The sequence below is a fragment of the Acomys minous genome (genome assembly GCF_964271855.1).
Source record: "Acomys minous genome assembly, chromosome: 7".
In the NCBI taxonomy this organism is placed as follows: domain Eukaryota; kingdom Metazoa; phylum Chordata; class Mammalia; order Rodentia; family Muridae; genus Acomys; species Acomys minous.
Window position 1 is genome coordinate 44,168,058 of NC_140488.1, and position 17,253 is coordinate 44,185,310.

Consider the following 17,253-nt stretch of genomic DNA (forward strand, 5'->3'; position numbering starts at 1 on the left):
TCAGTATGAATTCATCTAATGAGTTAACCCTCATGATCCAATCACCTCTCAACAGGCCTTACAACTAGGAACCAAACCATCAACACTTGAACCTTTTGGTAGAGGGATACTTCCTATCCAAAAAGCATCATTCCAATATCAGTTTCCTGATATTGATATTGTATTATAATCTATGCCCATACCGCCCTAAATGTGCATGGTCTCCTCTGACATTGTATTATTCTGTACAGTATACTAGATGAGTTAAACATAATGAAGAGCTCTTGTAATCCATTGTGATTCTTTAATTGTTCATAACAAAATGTAAAATAAATGACTTAGAAAAAAAGTATGAATGTTAAAATTAAAAGTAGCAAATAAAGTGTTTGATCAAAATTGCTATAGCACAATGTCAGTTTTATGATAAAAAAGATTGTAATGGGAAGGTTTTGAATAGACCAGTGACATAAAATAACAGGGACACTTTAACAGTGGTGTTAAAAACAAATATTGAAATATCTCATCTACAACTTGCTAAATGGCAATAGTGAAGTAATGAAACTACATTTTCAAACAGTGAAGAATCAATTTTTAAAAGTGTGATGTTGCTTAATAAGTGGTAAGAATGGAAGAGTTTTGTGCCAAATAACTCACAACCTATTCCTATGGCACTCATGCAGTTAGTTGAACTGCTTATATTCCCATTTGGTATTCCCAAGTCATGTATCCCTGTTTTCTCACCTCTACTACAGAAAGAATACTTACAATGAGTAAACTTTTTGGTGATAGTTAGAAAGAAACAAATGAGGCCGGGCGTGGTGGCGCACGCCTTTAATCCCAGCACTCGGGAGGCAAAGGCAGGCGGATCGCTGTGAGTTCAAGGCCAGCCTGGTCTACAAAGTGAGTCCAGGACAGCCAAGGCTACACAGAGAAACCCTGTCTTGAAAAACCAAAAAAAGAAAGAAAGAAAGAAAGAAAGAAAGAAAGAAAGAAAGAAAGAAAGAAACAAATGAGGGATAATTAGTTTTCTCTATACAGTCCAAAATGGTAAACACCAGCCATATGAAGCCATTTAACTTTAAATTAAACAAAATTTAAAAATTAATTCCTATATACATTTTAAGTGCTCACTATGCTTGTGTGGCTAGCAACAACATAGCAGAACAGTGTATATATAGAGAATTCTACAGTTTTCATTTAAACATAATTCTATCTTTGGCAATATTTGTAGTATATTATTGTATTCATGTGCTAGAGTTTTGGAGTAAAATTATCTGAGTTTGTGTGTTAATTCCAATTTATACTATGCTTGCTATTTAACTTCTATAACCTGTTTTGTTTGGTTGGTTAAAGTTTCATTTTAAAGATGCAGGGTCTGGAGGGTACTTGTACCTACCTCAAAGGTTTATTGTATGGATTGCATGAGACACAGTATCTGATACTTGTGCTCTTTACATGCTAATTATTAGCATATGCTTTAAGTCTGGAAGGCTAACTTGCTGGTTCTGGCACCTAGAATCTATGTGACCAGCAGAAAAGGCAATAGGGAACAGTCAATCATATGAGTAGCAAAGAAGTCAGACCCTAACAGAGCCCCTTTGTCCCAAGATGGACATAAACAACAATCACATTGTTCCTCCATAACTTGGGGCCAGCACCATAAAAGACAAGACCTTTTCCTGTAAGATCTATTTATCGTCTATTTTCAAAACAATAAAGAAGGAGCTCTCCCTTAAAGTCAAGGAACTCAGACTTCAAAGTAAACCACCACATCTACCAAGTAAAATAAAAGCACATTATACTGTCTATAAAAGAATAAGCAAACACATCCCTCAGTATGAGGTATGTTGGATGCTGGTTTTTTTCCCCCTAATGCCTTTCTAGCAATTACATCACATTCCTTGATAAATTATTATGGTTAAATATCAGTACACCAATTCCTTTGTGTATACAACAGACCTACAATACCTCCATAATAAACTGGATAAATATTGCTAGATCACCTACTACATATGGGGCAGGTTATTCTACACTGGTCATTAGCAAACTGTAACTACAAGACTAAATTTAATCTATCTTACTTTTTTGTGGTAAGCAAGATAAAAATGATTTTTACATTTTGAAACAGCATAGGAACCACCTTTAACCACAATTGCTGAACACTGACTGGCTTTGGAACGTAGCTTTTGCTGTTGACTTGATAATTTGCATTAATCCATCTTAAAGTTAGAAAAGAAAACTCTAAGTGAAACTGCAGTAAAATAATTTTACTGCCTAATATTGTTTGAGCTGTTATGTAGGCCAAGATATTTTATATAGCTATGGTGCTGGGACAAGTCAAAAGGAGAAAATGCCACTTCATACCCACCACAGTGACCACAAAAAGAAAGATATTGATATAAATTGATATGAAAACATTTTATCCAAATGCATTATTTAGGGAAGATAAAATAGTGAGCCACTTTGGGAGTGCCTGACACTTCCTCAAAAAGTTAAATGGACTTTAACGAACCTAGAGATTCCACTCCTAAATATGTACACAAGAGAAATAAAAGTACATACCTGAATAAAGAGTTTCACACAAAGTATAACTGCCATATTTAGGAGAAACAAAAGTTAATAATAACCCAAGTGGCCATAAACTGATGAATGAATAAACAAAATATGTTACTGTTATAAGATAGAATGTCATTCAATCATAAATATGAACACAGTGATTATATATGATTTGTATAAATTTTAAAGTGATTATATTAAGTGAAAAAGCAAGCTATAGAAGACTATATATTTTTGTTATCTTATTTTCAGTTAATGCTCATAAGATGAAAACAGATAAGCCGGGCAGGTGTAGCACATGCCTTTAATCCCAGCACTCAGGAGGCAGAGGCAGTCGGATTACTGTGAGTTCGAGGACAGCCTGGTCTACAAAGTGAGTCCAGTACAGTAAAGGCTACACAGAGAAACCCTGTCTCAAAAAACTAAAAACAAATTATGAAAGCAAATAGCCTAATGTTCGTGCAAGGTCTGCAAAAGGAAGAATGACTGACAGTAGGCACAAAGCTTCCTTCTTAGGAAGTAGATGATTTTAAACAAACTTTTGGTGATGGCACCATAACTTCGAATACTTTTATTCATTAAATTGCGTGCCTAAAAACTTACAAGATCAGAAATCAGTTTAGCAGTTATCAATTACACTGAGTGGGGAAAAGGAGTGACAACAAAGGAAGACATAAGAATTTAGGGAAAGTCTAGAAATATTTTATATCTTGACTTTGGTATTGGCTACACAACAGTATATATTTAGAAGCAAGTACATTAAACTTTAATATCTGAACATAATAAGATTTATTGTATTCACATTATACTATAATATAGTAGCCTCTTAGTAAAAGTTAAAACGGGAACAGTATTTCCAGTCACACACAACTTTATAACTTAGATCTATTTTCAGTTCATGCTGCAATTCTAGCAGTAGTTTTTAGACCTCAAGGCAAATGAAAAATGTTATTTCTGTAGTTCAAGATCCATTTCCCTATGCAGCTGAGTCTCTTTCACCTAACATCAGTTGGAAATAATTACTTTGGAATGTAATGACTTCCCTCAAAGTAAATATGACAATAGACTTATATCTCAAGTGACAAATATGGTCAGTTAAAATCCTATGCTCCCTTGTCCCATGAAATCCTTCACTTACCAGGAATGTGGGACAAAGGGAGGACATCCTATTGGAACTCTAGGTGAGAGAAGCAAGGGAGAACAGGGAAATAGAAGGATCCAGAGGGTGCTAGAAACCTACAAGAAGAACACTATCATGGGGGGATCTGGGCCCAGGGGTTCTGCTCAAACTATGGCACCAACCAAGGACAATACGTGCAGTGAGCATCAAATCTGTACCCAGATCTAGCCAATGGACAGGACATTCTCCACAGTTGAGGTGAGAGTGGGGACTGACTTTCACACGAACTCTGGTGCCCCATATTTGACCATGTCCCCTTGATGGGGAGGCCCGATGGCACTCAGAGGAAGGATAGCAGGCTACCAAGAAGAGCCTTGAAACCCTAGGGTCCCCCTCAGTCACAGTCATAGGGGAAGGGAATAGGGTGAAAGTGGGAGGGAGAGAGGAATGGGAGGATACAAGGGGTGGGATAACAATTGAGATGTAATATGAATGAATTAATAAAAAAAAGTATAATGCAAAAAAATCCTATGCTCCTTTATCCCAGTGCAATCATAAGAAAAATAGACTTTAAAAAAATACAAAATACCTAACAAGTACAGTTCAGAACTGCCAAGGTCATCAAAACAAGCCTGAGAAGCTGTCACAAGCCAAAAACTACTAAAGATACAGAAACACTGTGATTCATACTATCATGGATGGGACACTGCCCACAGATAAACTAATTAAAACTGAACCAAAAGGTGTTGAGACAATCCGGATATCTATGTGAAAAGAACTGACCCTAGCTAACGTGGTGTTACACCGTGTACAAAAAAAATTAACTAAAATGACTTGTAGACTTAAGAACAGAAGTGAAAACAAAATTTCCGGAAGAAAACATGAGGGAAAAAAAAGTATTGAAATCTTAGATTCTACAGTCTTAAACTAGGTACAACACTGAAGAGGGGGGGGGAGGAAGAGGGAGGGAGGGAGGGAGGGAGAGGGAGGGAGGGAAGGAGGGAGGAAGGGAGGGAGAGAGAAAAGAATATATTTGATTTTTCCAACAATCAAAATGTGAGTGAGGCCTGCTGACTGACTCCACTAGTAGCAACACTTGGGAGCTTGAAGGAGAAGAATGCCAAGCTCCACAGTGAGTTGCAGGCCAGCCTGGACCATAGAGTGAGACCTTGTCTCAAAAACAAACAAACAATCAAACAAACAAAAACCACATATCTTTGTAATGACAAAAAAAAAAAAGCTGAGGACAGTGGTGGCACACCGTGTAATAGCAACTTAGGAAGCAGAGGCAGGAGGATTGCATTTGAGACTAGCTTGGGATACACAGTGAGATTATGTGCCAAAAACCAAAATAACACAAACTGAAATAAAACAAAGCAAAAAGGGGTGGGGGCGGGGAGAGGAGACCAACTGTGCATTCGTATTTGCATGTTATGTACCTGATAGGGATTTGGATTTAGACTATAGAAATAATTGTTACAACTCAACAATTAAATAACAACCCAATTGTAAAATGAAAAAAAAAAAAACCAAACCACAGAAGCAGATCCTTGTGAATAGAAGATACACCAACAGCTTATAAGCCCTTAAAAAGATGTTTACGACCCCTAGCCACTCTTTAGGGAAATAAACATTGAAACTATAATATCAAATTTTCACACCAAGTTAAATGGCTATAATTTGTAAAGAGCAAGACACACAGCTAAAATCGAGCATTTGGGAGGCTGAAACAGGAGACTCGTGAGCTTGAAGTCATCCTGGGCCTCATAATAAGACTCTCCAACAAAGCAAGAAGAGCCCAGTTAATAACAAGCGTGCATAAGAATGTGCTCCAACAAGAACCCTCATACATAGAATGCCTCTGCTGCTTTGGCAAACATTTTGTAATGTCTTTAAAAGTTAAACATAAAGTGTCCCATTACTCAGGAATTTACTTTCAGGTATCTACTAACAACAGATGACAACAAATGTCCCCCGTAAGATGTGTACACCAATGTGCTAAGCAGCAATAGTCATAATAGTCAACAACTACAAAGCACACCCCTACTCTCCCAAATTTTATCGGTTAAACTTTGTCATAACTTGTCTTTTAGACTTGGTTTTACCATCGTCCCTGCAAAGCCTACAATAAATATGATCTGGCATTTTACAAACACAATCAGTTACTTTTTCTTTTCTTTTTTCTTTTTCTTTTTCAAGACAGGGTTTCTCTGTGTAGCCTTAGCTGTCCTGGACTCACTCTTTAGACCAGGCTGGTCTCGAACTCAGAGATCTGCCTCCCCAAGTGCTGGGATTACTGGTGTGCACCACTGCACCAGGCTTAATCAGTCATTATTTAAAGTATATTTTTAACATTTTTTTTTCTAATTCCCTTTTGGATATGTTCTATAAAAGATAAGCTTTTACATCTCTTCTGCTTCGGCACTATTTGGAAATTCCGTTTGAGAAAAAAAAAACTCACATTGCTAAGTTTTACATTCTAGAAAAGCCTCGATGTAATTTCCATTACCATGTTATTAAAGTGACAACATCATACCCTGGTATCCCTAAGGTGACCGCCGTTAAGTAGCGATGTCACCAGGCTACAGACTCACTGAGATCTCTTAGGTATCGAGTGGCTCCTGTGGCATCACACCCTGTCTTTAGCATCACTTTGGCACATCACCTCTGTACGGTGTCATGTGTAACCGTTGCTGTGGCAGAACCCTGCTCTGATGCCACTCCGCCTGGATACCAGGGTAACTAGCCTGTGTTTCTTTCTACTCCTTGGACCATGGCAGGGAGGGGGAGGGTAGCTCCAGTCAGTGGTTCAAGCTCAGAGGTACTACTCAGCTACAACTACTGTCCCTTCCGCCTGCCACTGCAAGTGAGGGCCCTGAGGGACAAGATCTTTAAGATCCCAGAACTCTCTTGCCCTGCTACAGTTTCCGTTTCACGCAGCCAACTTGCTGGCCCACCACCGACCACCCACCCTAGCTCTCTCGCATAGTTCCACCAGAAGCCGCTCCCATTACCTGACTCCATTCTCCAGCTGTCATCCTGGGCCAATTCCACCGGCAACTTAACTACGGCTTTCTCAAAGGATTCTGGGACTTGTAGTTCCACGCTGTTAAGAGCCGGAACCGAGTAGCTTGCAAAGACGCCTCCAGGCCCGGAACTGCCTTCAAACTTCAACTCCCAGAAGCTCCGGGCTATGGGACGGACAACAAGGAAAATAGAGTTCAGTGATTGGAGAATCTCTAGCTCTTTGATTGGCTGCCGGGGCAGAAGACCTGACTGGGCAGGGCTTGAGTTTCACGGACATCCTGGGAAGGCGAAATGGAGGGGTGTGTGTCTAACGTTACTGTCTGCAACTTGGCCTACAGCGGGAAGCTGGATGAGTTGAAGGAGAGCATTTTGGCCGATAAATCTCTGGCTACTAGAACCGATCAGGTAAAGCAGCCCAGGGGCCTGTCGCCTAGCCGCGGGCGTCAGCGAAGCCCTACGTGGCTTCCCGGTCCTGACTTGGTCCAAGGCCACTTCTACGCTGCTCCCGCCTCCTCCTCCCTGGTGTAGCTTAGATTTAACTCAAGACTTGCTGTCCAACTCTAGCCCCCTCCCCCTAGACTTTATGGCACGTGGGCTTTTGGGGGGGAGCGCTAAACTTACTGAATTTCTTATATTTCTAGAACATCTACCGTTTTTCTCAGAGATCGTGCGAGAGAGAGAGACCTGTGGGGGAAAAAAGCTTTTTAGGTGGATTTTTCTTTAGTTTTAATCCTAGTCGATGGAGCACGTGTAACTCAACGCCCTTTTTTCTTTTGTACGTGTGTGCTGGGAAGTTTGAGAGGAGCCAGGAATTTCAGTCAAGTGTAAAAAGCAGGCATAAATGAAATAACGACAAAACATGTCTTATTACGTATTTTAAATCCTCCAGAAAGAAGTTTACACATTCTTTTCAGAACGTGGAAGGGGAGGACGCGATAGGAGTCGTTGGAAAGGGCTGTGAATAGAAGGGAGGTTATTTATGCCCTGGAGAAAGAATGGGATTTCCACACCAGTGAGTGAACTGAGACAAGCAGAAGTGAATGGACATTGGGAAGTGTTTCTGTTCTGATAAACAAAGTCTCATGTTTTCATCAAGACTTTCTAAATCATAGGTTGCCTTCTGTTTGGTAGACAGCAGTAAACGGTAGTGAGGCAATGTATCATGCTTCAAAATTTCCATGTCATCTCTTTTAGAAGATAACGCGAAATGAAGAGTGTTCTCACTGGAATTTTCCTTTATTACTCAGCAGGAGAATTCCCCTATGTTCACCATGTTGGCTTTTGTTATGGTCTGGTAATATGGTTTAAATTTGATAAAATGAATTATATTAAGACTTAATCCAGATGTAATCTAAAAAAATTAATAAATTTAAAAAATATAGAAAAAAAAACTTAATCCACTGAAAACTTAACCAATCTTCAGCTGAGTCACTGGCACAAAAAAGAGAACTAATCAGGGTTAAGAAATTTAATACAGTTGTTTTTAATTAAATTAATTATTTCAATTTAAATTAATTTAATTGCTTGTAGATTAAGGGCAATTAATTTGTAGATTTTATTTGCATCCAATTTTAAACCACCTGGGAAAAGGCTTGTAGGAGACTATTGATTTTAAGTGGGTTAATGTTAATTTCACTTGATTTATCTTACTTTTTCTTCTTTAAGATATGATCTCCCAATGTAATCCAGGCTCTCCCTCCAATCAAGATTCTCCTATCCACCAGCTTCCCAAGTCCATCCATAACAAAAAGTTAACATTAATTTAAAAGGTCTAATAATGATCTTGTGGGTTTTCTGGTTTTTCACAAAATTACCTTTACTTCCTAGGTGTTGAAATAATGAGAAGTGAACAGTCAAGGCATTTAGGATTCTGTCTTAAAGAACCCTCCTCAGGACTGCAGAAGTGGCGCAGTGATTGAGAACACACACTTACCTTTTCCTCACAACCTCCCATAACTCTTAGCTCCAGGGGGATCCAGTGCATCTGGACTCCCTGGGCACATATGGTTCCGTGCACAAGCCTACTCACATGCAGACTATGAACAGTAAAATAAGTCCCTTTTTTAAAAAGGAAAATTCAAGTAATCTAGAAGTAAATATGGCAAGATTTTTTTTTTTGTCAAATGTAGGAAATAGGCACGTGGGTCTCTGCCATCTTCACTCTCTTTTATGTGTATTTGAAATTTTCATAAGGTTTAACTGGTGTCTGGGGACACTGACAGGGAAGGCCAAAGGTGTCCACCACCTTGAGCCTTGCAGCTGGCTTCCTCCCTGAGCACCTGTAGCGTCTCCTCCCAGGCAAGCAACCCCCTGCATTTAATTAATTAATTTAAAATTAATTTAAAGGCTGTGGTTATAGCTCAATGGTACAGCACTTGCTTTAACATGCAGGAGGCCCTAGGTTTGAGTCACCAGCATCACACACACACACACACACACACACACACACACACACACACACACACACCACTATGCAAGCATATATACAGTCATCACTGTATTATTCCAGAAGTACACAAATAGGGACTCTCTTTAAGAATCATGACACCTGCCTTTATTGCACTGATTCTGTGGGGGTGTGTTGTTATAAAATAATCTCAACTATTTATGTAAGCATTTCTCATTTCTTTCTTCATAACTTAATTCATGTGCTCACCAGATAAAGTGGCATGTACCTATAATCCTAGCACTTAGGAGGGGAAGGATTGAGTATTTGAAGCTACTGTTAGCCACATAGCAAGATCAAAAAAACAAAACAAAACTTTACCTGTTCTTTGTAGAGCCTCCCACTTGAAGTCCATGTGGTAATAGAGGCTTCATAAACACAAAGCATGGACAAATTGACCCTGGATACATTGCTTATGTGAAGTAGTCTTATTTTTTTTCTGTGTAAAACAGAGGATGAGAGGCACCATATAGAACGGTGGGAGTCCAAAGAAATGGCACATATAAAAGTAGCACAGTGTTTCACATAGGCATACGTTACGTGTTGAAACTGTAAGTGGCACATCTTCATTTCTGTGAAGGTATTGAAATCAATGCTTTCATTCCTCTATCCTGTCCAGAATTCCTTACATGTCATTCCCCCCTTGTTACTAATAACTTGGCTTCCCAAATGCTGGTAAGTAGTATGGTTTAAGGTTACCTACCTGAGGTCCTGGTGCTCTTCATTTCTTCGGGTCAAACTATAGGTTTGCCAGCTTCAATATTTTTTCTGCCCATTTGTCTTAGAGAATGTTGATAGCTGTGCTCCCCTGTTTCCCATATAGGACAGCAGAACAGCATTGCACTGGGCATGCTCAGCTGGTCATACAGAAATTGTTGAATTCTTGCTGCAACTTGGAGTGCCAGTGAATGATAAGGATGACGTGAGTACTAGGCAAAGTTGATAAGCTCTGGGGTATCTTTAGACTCCAGCCTTGTATTTACTGAAGCCTGAATATTAAGCTCATAAACAAAAATTTTAACCTTTCTAAGTAGGGAGTTACAGTATAACCTTAGTGAATAGGCTCGGAGCTAATGATTGCACTATTTTAGGATGCTAATGAAACTATAATTCAGGATGAAACTATGGATCAGAACTTATTCCTGAGAACTCTAAAATACTGTAAACATTTTAATATTGAAGTTGTTGGTGAGCAGTGCCTGAATAATGCAAGCTTATGCCTATGTGTGTTGTGTAAAACCTTTGTTATAGCAGTATTGATTGTATTAAGGTAAGACTTGTGAGAGCTGGAGAGATGTTTCAGTAGTTAAGAGTGCTTTGCTCTCGCAGAGGACCAGAGTTTGGTTCCAGTACCCAAGTTGCGTGGCTTACATCCTCCTGTAATTCCTGCTTTGAGGAATCTGATACCCCATTTTTCAGGGATATTTACTGAAGTAATATTTATAAAAGAAAAACAGCAATTTTATGGGAAATGATTGAATAGCATATAGAGTATATACTTTATAAGTTAATATGCAACCAGTTACTCCAAAGAATAACAGAAACATTCTCACAATATGATGCTAAATAGAAATTGTGGAAAAGACACCTCATAGAACTTCATAAACTCTGATTCTAGTTTTTATTTTTCAAAGTTATTGTATGGGAGAAAATATATTAGAAGTAATCTAGTACGCCATATCTGTGTTATAGGATTGTAGCTTTTGTCATTAATTAATTAGCTAACTTTGTATTCTGATGGAAGCGTCCCCTTCCTCCTCTCCTCCCAATCCTTCCTTCCCACTTTACCTCCCTCCATACTCCCTCCCTTTCTCTTCTTTCCTTCCTTCCATTTCTTTCTTTACCCTGGCTGTCCTGGAACTCACTCTGTAGACTAGGCTGGCCCTGAACTCACAGAGATCTGCCCACCTCTGCCTCTCAAGTGCTGGGATTAAAGGGGTACACACCAATACCTGACTTCCATAGGTTTTCTTGTGGTGTCCTTGACCTCTCTGGGGTCTTCAATCCTTTGTCCTCCTCTTCCATGAGATTTCATGGGCGCCACCTAATGTTGGGCTGTGGGTTTCTGCGTCTGTTTCCATCAACTGCTGGGTGAAGCCTCTCAGAGCACAGTTACGCTAGGTTCCTGTCTGCAAGTACAGCAGAATGTGATTAATAGTGTCAGAGGTTGGTTTGCTCTATCATAGGATGTGTCTCAAGTTGGGCATATCGTTGGTTCGTCATCCCCTCAATTTCTGCTCCATCTTTATCCCTGCACATCCTGTAGGCAGGGCAAATTTTGGGTTGAAACTTTTATTATGGGTGGATTGGTGTCCCAAACCTTCTATTGGCAAGCTTGCCTGGTTACAGGAGGTGGCTATTTCAGGTTCCATTTCCCCTGTAAATGATTCATTTTGTTTTTACTTGTGTGTATGTATATGTAAGTGTATGCCATCTGTGTGCAGTTGCCAGGGGAGGCCATAGGGCTTTCGATCCCCAGGGGCTGGAATTACAGACCATTGTGAGGTGCTGGAAGTCCTCTTAACCACTGAGCCATCACTCCAGCTTATTTTTTCTTTGGTATACACATTTGTTTCCAATTTTTCCACAATGCTTAATGGAGTGGGAGGCAACCGTCATTAAATTATTCACACAGCTCTATAAACCTTGAAAGAATGTTAATGTTTATACCGCTGTCCCTTTTTGTCCCTGGTTTTTATAAACCCACCTCTTCTACAGGCAGGTTGGTCTCCTCTTCATATTGCTGCTTCTGCAGGCCGGGATGAGATTGTAAAAGCCCTTCTGGTAAAAGGTGCACACGTGAATGCTGTCAATCAAAATGGCTGCACTCCTCTCCATTATGCAGCTTCGAAAAATAGGCATGAGGTATGGTTCTGTCCCGTGGTTTTTTTTTTCCTTTGAGTTTTAAACTTGAACAGAAACACAGATTTCTGCATATTTTTCTTTCCGTTCTTTCCAGATTGCTGTCATGTTACTAGAAGGTGGGGCTAATCCAGATGCTAAGGACCATTACCAGGCCACAGCAATGCACCGGGCAGCAGCCAAGGGTAACTTGAAGATGGTTCATATCCTTCTCTACTACAAAGCATCCACAAACATCCAAGACACTGAGGGTAACACTCCTCTGTAAGTGACAAGTAGCACTCATCTTTGTTTTGCTTATAAATGCAATACATGCTGAGGGCAAAAAGCAAATTGAAAGGGTACCAAAGCATAATGATAATAATTAAAATCGCCTATCATTTTGCTACCCCCAAAATACTGATAGCATCTTGAAATTTTTCCTTCCAGTTATTTATATGCGGATATGTATATTTAGCATATAATAGCAAAATTGAGATCATATACTAATTTTATGTTTTAATCTCATAGCACATTATATTTCTCAGTCATCAAATACATTTAAAACATTTATGATGGCTGCATACAATCCCATTTGTGCCATGATTTAATAATTTCTGATACTGTTTATTTAAATCACTTTGAGTTTTTGACTATTTTAAGTACTGATGCATTGACCAGTTTGTTTAAAAACTTTTGCCAGTATTGTGGATTGTGAACTTAGTATAGATGCCTAGAAGCTGAATGACTGTTTCAATAAATACACATATTTCAAGACAGATTGCTTCCAGAGGAGTTGTCTCATTGTACCCTCCCAAAGCACCTTCACAGTAACCCATGACCTCCCCATCAGCACCAAAGCACCTTCACAGTAACCCATTACCTCCCCATCAGCACCAAAGCACCTTCACAGTAACCCATTACCTCTCCATCAGCACCAAAGCACCTTCACAGTAACCTATTACCTCCCCATCAGCACCAAAGCACCTTCACAGTAACCCATTACCTCCCCATCAGCACCAAAGCACCTTCACAGTAACCCATTACCTCTCCATCAGCACCAAAGCACCTTCACAGTAACCTATTACCTCCCCATCAGCACCAAAGCACCTTCACAGTAACCCATTACCTCCCCATCAGCACCAGCATTACCCTTGTGTCTTATGAGAGGTGACATTTCATGGTTAGAATTTACACTTGTTACTGATTTTAAATTTCATTAATGCCTAAAATTGTAAGATTTTGTAGCCTTTCTGTTCCCTTTTAGAGGAATTCGTTCATTTTGACAGACTTCTAAGTGTTCTTGACACAGTAAAAATAGGAACATTATACCCTACCAGTTGAAAATATTTTCTCAGGTTGTCTATATGTTTATGAGTTTTCAACTGTCAAAAGTTATCATTTCCATCACAACAAGAAAGCTTTCTCTCATCCTTAGATTGATTGACATAGATAACTTGAAACCAACCTTTTTTTTTTTTTTTACATACCCATTTTTCCTTGTTGAATAATTACCATTTGAACAAAAAATTCTGGGGTTTTTGTTTTGTTTTGTTTTGTTTTGTTTTGTAGTTCAGAATAGGGCACAACCTTTTCCCCTCTGCCTTTAAGACAGCTTTTGAAAGTATTATTTTCAAGGGCTAAGCATGGTGCCCTGGGGAGGCAGCCTAGTTAACATAAGCTAACTTCAGGCTAGCCAGGGCTCCATAGTGAGGCCCTGTTTATAAAAACAAAAACAAAACAAAAATCTGGCCAGCCATGGTGGTGCATGCCTTTAATGCTAGCACCTGGGAGGCAGAGAGACAGACAGAATTCAAGGCCAGCCTGGTCTGCATATCAAGCTCCTATGGCAGCCTATGATACATAGGGAGATCCTGTCTCAAATAGATTCTTCTCTCACACAATACATCCCAACCACAGTGGCTCTTCCCTCCACTGCTCCTAGCCCCCTGCCACCTTCCCGCTCCCCGAGAGTCACCCCCCTTCCTCCGTTTACTCTTCAGAAAAGAGCAGGCCTCCATGAAACAACAGCCAAATAGGACAAAACAAAATACAGTAAGACAAGGCAAAAGCCCTCATACAGAGGCTGGACAAGGCAACCCAATAGGAGGAAAAGAGCCCCAAAGAGCAGGCAGAAGAGTCAGACACCCCCACCCTCCCTGGTTAGGAGTCCCACAGAACCACCAAGCTAACAGAACATATAGGCGGAGAGCCTAGTACAGACACATGTAGGCTCCATGGTTGCCTCTTCAGCCTCTGTGAGCTCCTGTGCACCCTGCTTTTTGATTAAGTGGCCATGTTCTCTTGGTGTCCTCCATCCCCGCTTACTCCCCATCTTTTTTTTCTATCTTTTTTCTCCCCCTCTTCTGCAGGGTTCCCCTGATCTCCAAGGGGAGGGACCCAATGGAGACTAAGAAAAGTATTGTTTTCTTAATTTGTACTTTAAAAATATTTCTTATAGGCCTATGTGACTTTTTAAAATGAATATTCTGGCTTATTCCTCCATGACTCATTAATCACATTGGTCTGGAAATAGTCTAGAAATTAAGGTCCTTGGGAGAAAGTAGGAGTTGGGAATCAGTGGATACTGTTCTTCAGTGCAGATGCTGCCACTTTCAACTATATTAAGTACAACTATTAAGAAGCCTAACTTTGCCAGACATAGTGGCGCACGCCTTTAATCCCAGCACTCAGGAGGAAGAGGCAGGTGGATTGCTGTGAGTTCAAGGCCAGCCTGATCTACAGGACAGCCAAGAATACACAGAGACACCCTGTCTCAAAAAACTAAAAAAAAAAAAGGCCTAACTTCCCTCTCCCTTAATTTCCTTATCTGTAATAATATCACAGTAATTTCCTCCTCACGACATTACTGTGAGGTTTAAATAAAATGCTGTGTCAAGTGCCTAATACTTTGCCTGTCGTACTCTATAAGTGCCTGGCAGAGGTTGGTTTCTTTCTTCAACCAGTTAACTGTTGAACTTTGCCATCATAACAAGAACTTGAGCCTCTGTGACACCTTTTACTGCAAAACAGTACTAATTATACCATGATTTCTCAACGAAGGTTCTCATCAAGCAAGATCAGATCTTTTCAACTGTCCAAAAGTCCCATGAGTTGTTATCGAGGCAGGACATGATTTGCAGCTTCTCTGAATTCTAACCCTGAATTATGATGATGATGACGACAATGATGATGATGATGATGATGATGATTATATGATGTGTTTAGAGTAAATTACCATTAATCTCTATCAAATGAGGAAGTTGTACCTTGGGCTAGCATTTAGAGCCAGTCAGCTGTTTTAGTAGGACCAGGATTGATTTATGATCTGGTATTATATAGCTATTTTACTTAACTTTAATTTACATTCTTTCTCATCCCAATTGAGTTCCCTTTTCTGATTAAATAACTTGCCAGTATTACCACTGTCTAGTGATAAGTGATAGAGTGGGAATTGTGACCGTTATGTAGGACTGGTACACTAACTGATCTTTGTTATACCCGATTTCAGACACTTAGCCTGTGATGAGGAGAGAGTGGAAGAAGCAAAATTGCTGGTGACCCAAGGAGCAAGTATTTACATTGAAAATAAGGAAGAAAAGACACCCCTGCAAGTGGCCAAAGGAGGCCTGGGTTTAATACTCAAGAGAATGGTAGAAAGTTAAGCAGCTTGTATTTAGTCTTTGTATGTTTTGTTGTCCTCACTGTTCTGGAAACTATTGTACTGTACATAGGCATCTTGTATGAATGAAAAGTTTTCTCACCTTTTAAATCTGATAACATATTGTATTGCTCCAGCTGAAGTACCTGTCCTAAGCTTACAACCTATTTTCCAGGTATTGAAAAACAGTTGGGATTGTTCTACTGATGTCATTTATTGTTCTCCATTAAATCTTGGTTACTTTGGAGTAAGTTGTCATGGCTGTCATGAGTCTTGAGCATCCTCCTATGCACCTTCTGTCCCACTATGTAACAGAATAAGTCCAGAAGCAGCCCGCCAGTTATGCCAGGTGATTCTGCGCTTTCCTGTGTGAAGTCAAAACAAATCCTGGCTTATTTTTCAAGTTCACTCAGAGACCTATGCCAAATATTTGTCTTTTTTCAATTATAAGGTTAATTTATTTTTCTTACAAGAGGAAGTTCTATATTTTAGTGGACCAAATTTTAAGTTAAATAGTATGTTCCTAAAATAATGAAGCACAGTAGCCTGTGTGCTCATGTACCTTTTGACTAGCCATTTTCTTCCAAAATAAGATATACTCATTTTTAAAAAGATATTAAGTATCTATATTGCTCACCTTGTTATGAAAAGAATTGTCAAACTTATTAAAGTGATATATAACAAAATTATTTTTTTGATTTGTATTTCAAGTACTATAAACAATAAACTATTGAAAGACTCTCCCAATTTCTCTTTCAAGTTAGTTACACATTCACTCAAACCTTAAAATCTTGAGCTAAGATATATTTCTCAGTTTGGGATAGTTCTGAAGTCAATAAATTTAATGGAGCTTGAACTGCAACTTAAATCCTTAAAGAAAATTAGTAATCTTTTGAATTGCCAAGTTAATGTAGAGTGAAGGGAAATTAATAATTATAAACTTGAACTCTATTTAGAGAAGCATTTTAATTGATTAGTAGTCAGCAAATGTAGTCCAAGTGACTTCTTCAGATTAATTTTAATTTTAGGTTTGTGCTGCAATTATTGATTGAAAGGTGTGATCCAATTAAATCCACACATTTTCTCCAATTTGAGGTCAAAGACTTAACTGCCCAGTGACTAAAGTGAGTTCTAGCCATCTGAGCTGCGTTATTGCTGTGTACAACTTTTGACATGAACACTCTGAGTGTTGATCTTTATTAGAATGAATCAGAGAAGTGTTTCCTTATGAAACAAACATTTGTTAAATGTTGGTAGTAGAGTTAATGATAAGGAAATTATTTGTTTCTAGTGCTTTTTAAAAATAAGATCAGAAAGTACAGTCTTGTCTCATAGGGTCTGGTATGGTAAAGGCCTTTTTCCATTTTATAAATTTTGAGATTTCTTCAATAAACAGTACAGATCAAACCAAGCTTCTGGAGGCTGATAGGCTCTTAATATTTCTTAATTATATAAAGTAGGACATTAATGACCTCTGACACTGATCAAATTGCTACTTATTTCCATAAGAAACTAAATAGTGAAAAGGCTCATTCAGCGCTGCAGGTCTTGTAATAGCAAAGTGAACTGAGAAGATAATTTAATTGTGATGCTAATCCAAGAATATAATATAGAAGAAATAGG

The 17,253-nt window shown here is 39.0% G+C and overlaps 2 protein-coding genes across 3 annotated transcripts in view; one reads left to right on the forward strand and one right to left on the reverse strand.

Moving 5' to 3' along the window:
- Positions 1 to 9,868, reverse strand: part of ATG4A (autophagy related 4A cysteine peptidase) — a 57,104-nt gene extending 47,236 nt beyond the window's left edge. The window contains exons 1-2 of the mRNA XM_084789941.1: positions 9,832 to 9,868; positions 6,670 to 6,846 (exon numbers count right to left, since the gene is read on the reverse strand). Of these exons, the coding sequence (XP_084646067.1) occupies positions 6,670 to 6,846; positions 9,832 to 9,853 (199 nt within the window). The 5' untranslated portion in view covers positions 9,854 to 9,868. The remainder of the gene's footprint in view (positions 1 to 6,669; positions 6,847 to 9,831) is intronic.
- PSMD10 (proteasome 26S subunit, non-ATPase 10) lies at positions 6,930 to 16,377 on the forward strand. 2 transcript variants are annotated; one of them, XM_084789942.1, is made up of 5 exons: positions 6,930 to 7,087; positions 9,952 to 10,050; positions 11,847 to 11,993; positions 12,088 to 12,254; positions 15,481 to 16,377. In XM_084789942.1, exons 1-5 carry the CDS (start codon positions 6,974 to 6,976, stop codon positions 15,632 to 15,634), a joined length of 681 nt encoding a protein of 226 aa, XP_084646068.1. In that variant the 5' UTR covers positions 6,930 to 6,973; the 3' UTR covers positions 15,635 to 16,377. The 2 variants fall into 2 exon arrangements, with proteins under 2 accessions (XP_084646068.1, XP_084646069.1); XM_084789943.1 differs by having other exon boundaries at positions 12,088 to 12,175; positions 15,481 to 15,619.
- Positions 16,378 to 17,253: the final 876 nt, after the last annotated feature.